Source organism: Phoca vitulina, unplaced genomic scaffold (genome assembly GCF_004348235.1).
Source record: "Phoca vitulina isolate PV1807 unplaced genomic scaffold, GSC_HSeal_1.0 scaffold35, whole genome shotgun sequence".
NCBI lineage: Eukaryota > Metazoa > Chordata > Mammalia > Carnivora > Phocidae > Phoca > Phoca vitulina.
This window is the reverse complement of record NW_022589738.1, coordinates 11,491,746-11,504,815: the sequence shown is the minus strand read 5'-3', so window position 1 is coordinate 11,504,815 and position 13,070 is coordinate 11,491,746. Positions and strand designations below refer to the sequence as shown.

The window sequence follows — 13,070 nt, the reverse complement described above, 5'->3', positions numbered from 1 at the left end:
TGTCTTCGTGATGGCACCACTGTCCACAGTCCTCCCTGGCAGCCGTTCTGACTCTGCAGTTACGGGGGGACTGAGCTCTAGCCAAGGGACCTTGCCCAGGGTGTGACAGAAACCCTTCGACGTCCGAGCCACAGCCTGGACCACACCTCGTACCCCTTTGACGAGAGCAACAGGTCCAAGTAAACTCAGATCACTGACTCAGATTTATTCGAGGCTTCTCTTTTTCTAGGACTTAGGTAGGAGCCTGTATTGGTCAGTGATTGGGAAAACAGACACCACGCTAGGTACTTCAAACAGAGGAGAATTTACTACAGAGAATGGGTTAAAAAAAAAAAAATCTAAAAAGAGCCAGAGGAACAGAAGAGGAAAAACACTATGACCCGGGATTAGTTACAGCAGAAAGCCAGGCCGGCCGAGGGCTGGGGGAGCAGACGTCTGCTGCTGTCTCGGGAGCCCAGGAAGCCCTCTCTGAAGCTCCCACCAGAAGCGTAACGGCCTCCCGTTCCCAGGACGGCGCCTCCCGACCGTGAACCTGCCCGGCACCCAGCTGGCAGGAGGGGCCTGGGAAATAGAATTTTGAGACTTCCAGCGCAGGCAGTAACGGGGGATTATAGAAACCCGGAGCTGCGGCTGCAGCTTTCTCTCTGAGGCCTTAGACCTCTGCCCCCGGCTCACCGTCGTTCTCGGGGAGAAGGTGGCGGCGCGGTCCCGGTCCCGCGGCGCCGAGGGCGTGCGCCTCTGGGAGAGCAGGACTACGGCCCCTCACAGCTGTCGCTTTCAGGGTCTCGCCCTGGGACGTGGTATGTGCAAGCCAGCTCCTCAGAACCACCACGCGGATGTGCTCGTCTCTCCTCCCTCACGCGGCAAAGGGCCAAGGTGGCTGGGGGGGGAGAGGAGAGGCTTGAAAATCGTCCTGCTAGGCGAGCGTCGGCCACGCGTTCTCTCGGGATCACCGTTCAGGTGTCCAGATCGTGTGCGGCCATGCGAAGGACATGCCGGCCGTTCTCAAAAAGCAACAGGCATGGCTTAAGCTGGACCAGATGGGGCTGGAACCTTCCGAGCGGGAGAGAGAAAGAACTAAGAAACGAACCCCAATTGCAGGGGATTTATCGTAGGGTTTGCCAGGGCAAGGCTCAGCCATCCTGAGGGGGCGGGAAGGGATCTTGTGCCTACACTGAGGTGGGAGTGGCGAAGAGGGGACTCGTGAGCCACCGGAGAGCATAGAGCTCCCAGGAAAAGGAGACACAGGGACAAAGCAAGCAGGCAATTCTTTTCTTTGATTTTGGTGACAGATAAGCTGGAGTGTGTCCCCAGTGAATGTGACTCCAGGGATGTCCTTGACTCTTTTGGCTTTAAATGGATTACATGAGTTTAATCACTTTGTGTGTTGGCAAGGCTAGGGGGTCCTTGAGCATATCCCAGAGCCTCAGACTATTTTAGATGCTGACACATGGTGGCTGAGTAGTTCCCAGATTGCTACACAACTTCTAGCAGCGCATCTTGGCCAGAGCTTTGCTGAGTGCTGAGAAAATCGTCCCAGCTCTCCGCCAGACCTGGAGGGGGAGAGAGAACCCTGGGCTCGCTCTTGACTCTGAGGTGGTCAGTCCTGTGGTCTGATTCGAAAGTGCCGTGAGTTAAAATTAATTCTCTTCTGCAGACCACACGCTGGCGGCGGATTCAAACCCATGGTTATTTCCAAAACAGATATAGCAAGAAGTCAGTGCCGGGGAAGAATCGTACTGCAATTGCAGGAGGGTAAACTATTTAAAGAGCCGCAACCGCCTTTGACATATAAAACAAGAAAACCTTGGAATGAAACAACTGTTGTTTTTAGGGGATGTTTTTTCTTTCTTTCCATTTGTAGTTGTTTTGGCTTGCACTGGCAGTTAGATAGAACAATGGACAGTTAGAATTACAAGTCCTCATCTAGAAACCAGATTTTGAGTTGACACGTGATTTTTCCTTTAGACCAACCCTATTTCCTGGGCCAAAAGAGGAAAAGAGGGGCGCCTGGGTGGCTCAGTCAGTTACATGTCTGCCTTCAGCTCAGGTCATGATCCCAGGGTCCTGGGATCGAGCCCTGAGTCAGGCTCCCTGCTCCGCGGGAAGCCTGCTTCTCCCTCTCCCACTCCCCTTGCTTGTGTTCCCTCTCTCGCTGTGTCTCTCTCTGTCAAATAAATAAATAAAATCTTTAAAAAAAAAAGAGGAAGAGAAAGACATTAAAGAAAGTTTAAAAACCCCAGATAATGAGAACCCAGCGGATATCTTGACATGCAAAGAGCCCCATTTAGCTGTTTTAACAAAGGACAATGTACAAACCAACTTGGGTTTTAGAATTGCTTTCTGCTAGTTTTGTGTTGTCTGCAGAGCAGAATAGATTGAGAGAGTCAGGACAAACGAGATTCTGGAATAAAAACTTCTCTGAGATTGCAGATATGCATGCACATTGATGGAAGGCTCTTCGGGCTCTCAACTTTCTGACAGGTGGACTGACCGACAGGGAGGTTTGCTGGGCTGCCCTGCCTTATTTCCAGAGATTCAGCTGAAGATACAAACATTATGGGGCTAAGAATAAACGTATCAGTGCATTGTTGTCGATCTTAAATTATGCTAAATATTTCCTGGGTTGACAAATACACATCCTTTAAACTTTCAGGAAGCTAGTGTCAGCTTTGAAACAACTGAATCGATTGAGATAGTGGTGGACTTTTTCCCCTGGCCTGATTTGTTAGTGCAAAGCAAACGGGTAAACTTCTGGTGTCCATCTCTAATATAAACATACCACCAGTCACTTTTCAGTTGGGCGTCTTTTTGGTGAAGACGGTGACTTTTCACTGTGGAATTCATTGCTTCCACTCTTACCTCTTTTGTTCATTGGGGAAAATCTTCTAATACCTTCCATGATACCAAAGAATCAGAACCACTTCCCAGAGACATCCACAAAGATTATATTCTAGCTGGGGGAAGCAAACAGTTGGGTAAGTTTTCAGTGTCTGTGTTTGTTCTGCCTCAGTCACTCTCTTCCTATGCCCCATAAAGTGGCTACTTCCTCCCTCTGTCACCAACCTCAGACTATTTTATATCTGTATCAGTAATCTATTGCTGCATAACGGACACCCCAAAATTTAGTGACTCCAAACGACCATGTTATTTTGGTCCAGGTTGTTTGGGTTAGGAATTTGGGCAGGGCTTGGTGGAGACAGCTCATCTCTGTTCCACATGGTAATGGCTGGGATGACTGATTGGGGCCAGAGGATCCAAGATGGCTTCACTCACACCTCTGGAACCTCAGTTGGCTCTGCTGGCTGGGGATTGGCTGAGTCTCTCTCTCTCTCTCCCTCCCCCCCCTTCATAATTTCTTATCCTCCTCACATGGTCTCTTCAGTCAGATAATTGGACTTCCCTTAGATGGCAGCTGGCTCCCAAGACAGCGAAAGTCAAAGGTGCCAGACTCTTTAAGGGCCCAGACTGGGGACTGGCATAGTGTTACTCCCTTTATGTTCTGTTAGTCAAAGTGAGTCACAAGGCTGGCACAGATTCAAAGGGAGGGACATCGACTCTACCTCTTGGTAGGAGGTGCTGCACGTATATAAGGGGATTATGAGTAACTATCTTTGTGGGAAATGCACCTCAGTATTTTTTGTTCAAAATCAGTGCTTGGGAGTCATTAATGAAATACACCTTGGAAGATGCCATACAAGATGTTATATATACAGGAGTAGTTTGAAAAAACTGGTGTGACTGCTTATATACCAGTTCAGGTACTATTAACAAGGCCAAAATCATAATGCTTCAAATGAGACAGTTCTCTTCTTACATACATGTTTGTGCTTAAGCAGCCCTGGGCAGTGTCCTATGCCCCAGCTCCCTCTCACTTGCTGTTCCTCAGTCTAAGATGGCTGCTCTCGCTCCCGGACACATCCACATTCAAACCAGGGTAGACGAGGGAGGAAAAAGAAAAGGGTATGCTCCTCCCACCCTTTTTAACAGCACAGCCCAGAAAGTTGCCCACGTGACTTTTCCTCACAGCCCATTGGTCGAACCCATCACATGGCCACGCCTAACTTCAAGGGCAGCTGGGAAATGTAGTCTTTGTTCCGGAAGGCCAAAGGCCCGGGCAGACTTCTCTTGCTATAAAAGAAGGGGGATCAGAGAGTGGGGGAACAACCACCAGTCCCTGCCACATTGACTGTACAGAGTGAGAGCAAGTTGGTGTGAAAGGTCAGGGATAGAAGAAGTGAGAGAAGCAGCAGGTAGAAAGCCAGTTTGCATGGGGTATGTAGGAAGTCCGGAAATGGGCACTGAATGGAGTCTGCGTGTTGTGAGGAGCGGGGGCAGCCCTTGACTGGGGGTAAGAATATCATCTTGCTTTAGAATGAAGCAGAGAGAGGACACCCCCCCCTACCCCCCCGCCCAGGTCGGGCAGTCCCAGATACAACTAACTGGCATGTTCTAAAGCACCTATGAATCACACGTCTAGCAGTCATCTTCAAACACAGATCTCCAGTGGAAAACACTATTTGAGGAAACATTTTACCATGCAGTTAATTTATAGCCTTAGTTTAAAGGGCTTTTTTTTTTTCCTTGTTACCTGTTGGCCAGGATACTATCCTTTTGAACTTCTTTCTTATTTCTACTGTGCACCTGGTGAGACTTTTGAGGATTCCCAAGCTTGTCAGATAAACAGTAGTTGATACAGTGAAATATATTTGTTTCTGTTATATATATATATTTTAAAGATTTTATTTATTTGAGAGAGAGCACGAGTGGGGGGGGCGGAGGGGCAGAGGAAGAGGGAGAAGCCGACTCCCCGCTGAGCAGGGAGCCAGCGTACAAGGGGCTGGATCCCAGGACCCCAGGATCATGACCTGAGCTGAAAGCAGATGCTTCACCAACTGAGCCACCCAGGTGCCCCTTGTTTCCGATATTTCATATGCAGAGAGACGACTAGAGCACAGAGGAAGGACACAGTTGGTCAGGTGTCTCCCGCGAATGGGCAGAGGCCAGGGTTTCCACACAATAACTGGCTCTGTGGGCATCCTGACTCAACAGGGAATTGCAATTATGTTTCTATAGTAACTTTGTTCAATTCATTCATGGAAATTTACGATCACTTATAAAAAGCAATGATGGCCATGGCTGTGTAATAATAGGCCTAGGTTTCTGGAACATCTGCTGAAGGGAAGGCCAGCTGGTCTTGTCAGCTGAAAGTGAGGGCAGAATGCTTGAGGGTGCAACAGAATCTGCTCTTTAAGGATTCAGAGCAGAGCTGTAGCAGGCGACCCCGAAAGAGTGTACGTGTTGGAGGAAACTATTAGGTCAGCAGCAGGCAGACACGCAGAAATGTTTGGCTTAGTAAGATAATTAAAAAATATGTGATCATATCTTAAAATCCCAGACTGCAGAGAAATTCCACAAGAGAGGAAATACTTCCCAGTGTACAAATGAGGATGGTAATAACAACACTTAGTCTGGTGGGCAGCAGGGAGAAGTCAATGAAATAATGCAGGCATAGTACTCAGCCTGGGGTGGGCTAGCAGGTTGGTTCAGCAAATGTTAGCTATTATTTTTAAAAATATTTTTTTATATTTTTTTATTTATTTGAAAGAGAGAGAGTGAGAGAGAGCACAAGACAGGGGAAGGTCAGAGGGAGAAGCAGACTCTCTGCTGAGCAGGGAGCCCGATGCAGGACTCGATCTCAGGACTCCAGGATCATGACCTGAGCCGAAGGCAGTTGCTTAACCAACTGAGCCACCCAGGCGCCCCTAGCTATTATTTTTAATTATTGATTTTTTTTCCTTGTTTCTAGTTTGGAAGAGCACTGATTCTGAAAAACTAGGCCAGTTTCGGCTGATCATTGTTAGCTGGACATAAGCTGGCTTTCGGAAGCTCTGAGAGCCTTCACCCATATAACCTAATTTGGAGCATGTTTGTTCATAATGTCAGTACGCATGGTTGGATACAGAAAACCCAGCACATCATTCAGATGTTTCGTTTACATGACGCAGAGACTAGAAGTATCTCTTCACTCGGACAATGTCGTCCCAAGAAAATATGGGAACACAGTGTAATTTTTGCATCGAAATCTGTCTCCTGTCCTCATCCCTCCCCTTTTGCTTTAAATTAAAAAAATAAATAAATATGCTTTCCATGATGAGCGCGCCAGCTAGAATTGACCAGCAGGGGGCAGGTATTGTATACTCGTCATTGTGATTAACCCAAAGCTGTGAAACATTCCTCTCAATTATACATGTATGTCTTCTGTCACCTCTTGAAACAAAAATAAAAGGATTATTTTTTTTTAAAAACTTAGCAAATGAAAATAGACACCTCAAATGCATTTAAAGCATGTTCCATTTCATCAGAACATGTATATACTTTATCAATTTTGAGAGGCATATTGTTGTATATTTTAATACCCCTGAAATTGGGACGCATCTCAAAATGGATTGTAACTTAGATGCCATAATATGGTAGCTACTCGATTTGGGATGGCGTATTAAGGTTTGTAAATTCATCAACACATGACATAGAATACATATGAATTTGGATACCCGAAGGCAAAACTGTTTAACAAATCATTCATAATTTGTGACCCTAAATAAAATGAGAAGTTATTAGACAAGACGTAGGAGAAAGTATATGAAGACTATACATAGTGCGTTAGTCTCTCAAAGATGTTTGTGATTCGGAATCAAATATTTAATTTTCATTCAGGTTGTAGCATAGCCGCATTTAAACAATTACCAGTTGACATGGAAAGCAATACACATCTAAATGTTGTTAACTTGCTAGGCCATCTTTATTTTTTTAAGATTATTTATTTATTTGAGAGAGAGAGAGAGTACACACACGAGTTGGGGGGAGGGGTAGAGGGAAAGGGAGAAGCAGACTCCCTGCTGAGCAGGGAGCCCGATGGGCTCGATCCCAGGACCCTGGGATCATGACCTGAGCTGAAGGCAGATGTTCAACCGACTGAGCCACCCAGGCACTCCTAGGCTGTCTTTAAATACATTCTCTACCTGTTCCGAATCAAGTGGAACTTACAAAAGTTTGAAGCCCCCACCCTGCCCCGGTGACCTCACTTTAGCTATAACAAAATGAAATCCAACCCGGTGAGGACTGACATCTCATTTATTTCTAGCCCTCATTACCAACCCATCCTTGATACTGAGGGAGCAGAAATTCTATTACCAGGTAGAGAAGCTACTCGGGGAAATTCGGGAGGCCTTTGGAGGGCCAGAGCCAAAGCAAAACTGCTGTCCCCAAACACAAAACCGTAGGTGTGGTCCCATGGCAGTTGGAGGGCACAGTGGACCCAGACAGACCATTGTTTGTTGTAAGGTACTGAGCAGTTGGGAATGGACATAGCCAGAGGAGAGAGAGCTTGTTCCAGGAGTAATATAATTCACACTGTTGCTGTCTATATGCCTGGCCTTAAATGAATCACTTAAGCTCTCTGAGCCTCAGTTTCCACATCTGTAAAATAGAGCATTGGGTCATTCCTTGAAACCTCCATCCCATTTACTTTTACCTCACCTGGGGCCATGCCATCTTCTGCCTCGTGTCCTATTTTATGTATGGTGACAATAATCCACCCCGATAGACCATAACCACTTGAGCAGCACATGATTCTCTTGCCTTCGTGCATCCCCAAATGCAGCAGTTGGAATGATGCCTTGGATAAGGCAGCCTCTCAGTAGAGATGTGTTGCCTTGAATTGAATCGAACTAGAAGACAGCTAAGATTCCCCTCTCTGATAATCTCTGATGCTGTCTTTAAAGGAGGAGGGACTCCCCGGGGCTGAATGACTTCTAGCTGGGTGGGCTGCAATGTTGTGAAGTCAGTAAGCAGAGTTTGGAAGCATGGGGAGGAGTTGCCGTAGCTAATGAATTACCCCAGAAGCCGCCTTGCACGGCCAGGTTTAGCTGTGTGCGTAGGAGTTCTCCAACCATCTTCTGAACTCAGCAGGAGAGAAGGGGCAGGATGAATGGAGGGAAGAGAAATACAGCTGGGTGAACAAACCCTTCGAAAATGAGTAGCACCTAGAGCTCGGGGCATGTCAGATGCTGGGTGTTGCGCCACCAGTTGACAAGATATTTCTTGATGATGGTGAAAATCTGGTTATATTTTCAGATATGGAACCTCCTAGAATCAAGTGCCCAAGTGTGAAGGAACGCATTGCTGAACCCAATAAACTGACAGTCCGTGTGTCCTGGGAGACCCCGGAGGGAAGAGACACAGCAGATGGCATCTTAACTGAGTAAGTACAGCTTGGCAGTGTGGAGGATGTTGCTTCTTTTATGAGAGACATTTAACTAACCGGAGTGGGGAAGTGTATCTGTACGGGTCCATTTATGCTTTCAGAGTCAGTATGGTGCTCCTTCAACAGTTCCGCATTCAGGCTTTAGTTTTCTCCATCGTCACCTTCAGCACCTGACCTACTGTGTGTTTCACTTCTGTCCTTGTGTCTTGCCTGTCTCCACTATAGCACATTTACTGCCAGACCCCGAATGCCCAGAACCATGCCGAGCACAGAGTTGCGACTCGGTAAATATTTGTCAAAGGAAAGAAGGGAAGAAGAGGGACGGGGGGAGGCAGAGGACATCAACTGGTTCACTCTGCCATAGAATCCCCCCCATTGCCTGCCCAGGGGGCTCCTACTATAGCCCCTAGGCCTTTCTAAGCCATCACCTACCTCCCTGGGAAGCCTCTGTGTCTCTGTGGTTTAGGGCAGAACTTTCCATCCCTTGTTTTTTTGGCAACCGCTTCTTTTAAAACTTGATTTTTAGTGTATTTTTTTTTTTTAAACTTGTGACTACATTAGGGCCGCCTGGGTGTCACAGTCGGTTAAGTGTTCGACTCTTGGTTTTGGCTCAGGTTTTGATCTCAGGGTCGTGGGATCGAGCCCACGTGCTCCGTGCTCAGTGCAGAGTCTGCTAGAGGCTCGCTCTCCCACCACTTCTCCCCCTGCTCTCTCTCCAAAGTAAATAAATAAATCTTTAAACTTGTGACTACATTAAACACTTACAGAAGCAGCTTATTAAAAAAAAGAAAAGGGTTCTTCTGCCTTCTTCCCTACCCCAGTCCCATTCCCCAGGACCAGCTGTGTGAATAGTTTGACATACATCTGGAATGCTTTTTAAAATGGCGTGATTCCCTTTGGGAAAGTTCTGCTACGTGTTGTTCTAATCTAGCACCTGGGCCCGTACCCCTGCAGCGATCTGCTTGGCTTTCATGTTCCCTAGAGGCCACTGTTTCATGTCAGCATGTTCACATCTGTGCCTTCAAGTTCATGGCCCTGTCAGACCAACCCACTGGAGTGTGCACCTGCGGACAAAGGATACCGCTGACTTGCCACCTCTGAGCTACACAGCAGGGAAACCCTAGTTAGAATCCCGTCAACCCAGGCTGGGCAAGAGGAAATATTTTAAGCAATTATGGGCAATAAGAGGACATCTTCTACTAGGAAGATGTTGAGTCTTTCACCCCGAGCAAGACATTTTGTTCCTACATCCTGATCATTTCTCCCAGTATGGCAGTTCGCTTAAATAATATTACTACCTGTGTGCCTCCTTGTAACTCCTTAAAGGTAAAGTTTTGAGTATTAAGAAAATTATATATTTGCTGTCATATCCACGTGTCACAAACCCCTAAGGAGAAATTTTAGGCAATTGGGATTGAAAAGTAAGTCACAGTTGATATAAACAGGGATTGGGTTTTATTTATCTTGGAACTTTTGGGCCTAGCACAATGCCTGACCCAGTCCCAATTGCTAGTGAAATCCTATATAATAAACACAGGGTATCAGGTCACCAGATGACTGTGTTTGTCTAGCGAGGATATAGACCTTGGCATTTTTGTGGGTCGCCTGTGTGTTATGGTTAGAAACATGACCGTTTCAAAGAGCACCTTAGTAGCCTCCAGCCTTCCGTTCCAAGCAGCTGTCTGCTTCTAGACTTCTACAGCCCGAACCAGCAGAGGCTTGGAGCAGGATGCTGCGGGGAGCACTCTCCAGACAGAATGAGGAATTCCAAGAAGGCTGTCTCGTCGCCTTTTCAGCTCTCACTTGGGCTCCTTGCTTCTCCGGCATGTCTCTCGTACAAGCTACTGTTCTATGGTCCCCTTCTGAGAGGGAAGGTTCTAGAGAGCAAGTGCTTCTCCGAGGCAAGTGCTTTCTGGGAGCTCCCTTAGTTACTCCTGATGACTGTTATTTGCAGGTCACAGATGAAACAGAGTCTCCAAGAGGTCAGCAGCCACTCATATTTGAAGCCTGATTCCTCTCAGGGTTATCTGCATTTGAATTGTGCCTCAGTTGATACTTTATAAACACACACCCTGTCCACCTCTGTGGAAGGCTCTCTCCAGTGGTCACAGTGGTAATTTCACACGCTCATTCTTAGCAAATATTCTCATCGTTGCTAAGAACTGTAGAGAGAAGGCAAATTAAGTATCTGTTGGAAAACCAACCTACCAACCTGGCATTCGATCATGCTGTACCTTATTGGTGTTCTCATCAGACAGCCAAGAGGAAAGATGCTAGAGTCACCCTAGCCTTGTCATCTTAGGCAAGTTCCCTAACCTTTTGGTGCCTCAGTTTCTTCATCTGTGAAATAGAAATAATTCCTATCTCATGGGGTTTTGGGGAGGATTAAATAAACCAGTATGTGTAAAATACCTAGAACCGTGCCTAAAATACGTATATAACATTTATGTACGTGCAAAGAACTAGTATTATTATTATTATTATTATTACTACTACTACTACTACTACTACCACTACAACATTAGGATAATCAAGGAATCACAATAAACTTGCTCAGGAAAGATCTCTACGCTGGGCCAGATAGAAAAAAAACAGAGACAATTCTAGCACCCCCTGTAGGCCCAAATTGCCAATGACTGCTTGGACTATACTCTGAAATGGTTTTCCTCACGGAAAATTCGCTCATCCTCCCCAAAATGAGGCAGTTTAAGGTTCCCTGTGAAACAAAGGTGGGATGGGAAGAAGACTTGGGGCCCTGGCTTCTCAGCCTCCCCCATCCTCTGTTCTACCCTCCAGTGAGAAAAACTGATCCAAACTTCCCAGGAATTGGGGACTTCCATGTTCTGGTCTCAAACTGCTCTTCCAAAGCAGAATAAAGCTCAGGAAATGCTGTTCTTGAAGAAATCTTTGTTCTAGTCAAACTGGCCTAATGGCTGCCCCTCAGTATCTCCACATCCAGTGCAGAGTGCCCATAATGACCATCTTTGATCATTAGGCCCACAATGACCTAATTGTTGTTAGGCCTTTAATGATCATCTTTGGTGTTCCTGTTTTTTTCTCCCTCCTTGAAGTGTTATTCTAAAAGGCCTCCCCCCAGGCTCGAATTTTCCAGAAGGAGACCACAAGATCCAGTACACAGTCTATGACAGAGCTGAGAACAAGGGCATTTGCAAATTTCGAGTTAAAGTACGAGGTAAGAATACTGCTTATTGGCTTTTTCCTCTCTTTACAAGAGCAAAGGGAAGTCGGCCCTCAAGCAGGAACCCTTTGTGAGTGCCCACTGCCATGGGGATACTTGCCAGCTTTGGATTAGCCTCTGATGATGAGCCGAGGGAAAGGGTGCCATCTTAACACCTGAATTTCACAATACAAATCTGGATGAGGTTCAGTGCTGGCAGATTATTTAAGAGGCCTGAGAGAGCAGTAAGCTAGTCTCACATGAGCCCACAGCTGGCTCTCCCAGAGGAATATTATTTTGATAACATTTTCATCCCTGGGCTTGGGCGACCAGCTAAAGCCTGTAAGTCCTTCTATAAAGGAGGTGAAGAGCCCCCTAGCTTGGGCCACCAGGAGCCCATGTTGTCGGTGTTCCAGAACCTTTATTCTCCCTGAAAAAAATACCTTGAAGATTTATTTTATGCCTCATGGTTTGGGCAGCTAATGACTAACCCTCTTTATTCTTTATTCTTCTGGGCTCAACCTCCTCATCTGTAACTCGGGGGACTAAACCGCTTGATCTCAGTGGTCTCATTGGTATGAACGGTGACCATTCCAAGGCCCACCCACTGGCCAGAGAGTCCTCCCCGCCCCCTCACTCATCCACAGGCGTGACTGCCAAGCTGCCGCCTTCCCTGGTTACTCTGTGGAGGGGAGCTCAGCACTGAGCCTCCTCTGGCCTTGTGTCCCCACAGTCCGACGCTGTGGCAAACTCAACGCCCCGGAGAACGGTTACATGAAGTGCTCCAGTGACGGTGATAATTACGGGGCCACCTGTGAGTTCTCCTGCATCGGTGGCTATGAGCTACAGGGCAGTCCTGCCCGAGTCTGTCAGTCCAACCTGGCTTGGTCCGGCACGGAGCCGTCCTGCGCAGGTATGAGTGCAGCCCTCTCCCCAGCCAGCAGCAGAACCTGAAGACCCCTGGGTTCTGGATTCCAGTAGAGGGAGGGAGGATTTCACTCTATACACTGTGAGAGGTTCAGTGTCATCCCTCTTCATCTGACGGGTGCCAATGGTCCTCGAATTTCTAGGGCAGCTCATCTCATCCACCCTCCTCCTTGGCCTCTGCCCAGCTTTGCATTTCTCTTTCATGTCCTCTAAGGAAGAAGCTGGAGGTGGGAACCCAGGGCCCGCGATTCGCGACTTTGAGAATCAGCAGACTCTGCTTTAGGTACCCTTGTTCTTCCCCTCTACAAATGAAAGGGTCTTCTTTTTTTGCAAAGCCAGGGCACTGCTGCGTATGGACAATATAATGCGTGCTTTGCAGCCCTGGCTTGAAAGTCACACAGACATTCGGGATTTTTCCTCCTAATGTCAAATGAGGAAGATAATACCTTACCTACTACTTGAGTTGTTGTAAGGATTAAATGAGGTTATATCCACTGAACAGTGGGATAGAGCAGTGCCTGGCCCAGGGCAGGTGCTCAATGCACATCAACTCTTATTATCAAGGTACACAAATTGGGCTGAGTGTAGTGATAATGGTGTGAAATTTGAACTAGTCAGAAAATTCTGGTCATATTTTTTATTTATATACTCCACTTTTCCCCCCTCTTTTCGGGGTACTTTCTCATCTTTATGCTTTCT

General features: G+C 46.9%; 1 protein-coding gene across 1 annotated transcript in view; it reads left to right on the top strand.

Moving 5' to 3' along the window:
• The window catches only part of SRPX (sushi repeat containing protein X-linked), a 112,331-nt gene that overhangs the window by 57,296 nt on the left and 41,965 nt on the right, over window positions 1-13,070 (top strand). The window contains exons 5-7 of the mRNA XM_032426463.1: window positions 8,137-8,263; window positions 11,338-11,459; window positions 12,178-12,357. Coding sequence (XP_032282354.1) covers window positions 8,137-8,263; window positions 11,338-11,459; window positions 12,178-12,357 — 429 coding nt within the window. The remainder of the gene's footprint in view (window positions 1-8,136; window positions 8,264-11,337; window positions 11,460-12,177; window positions 12,358-13,070) is intronic.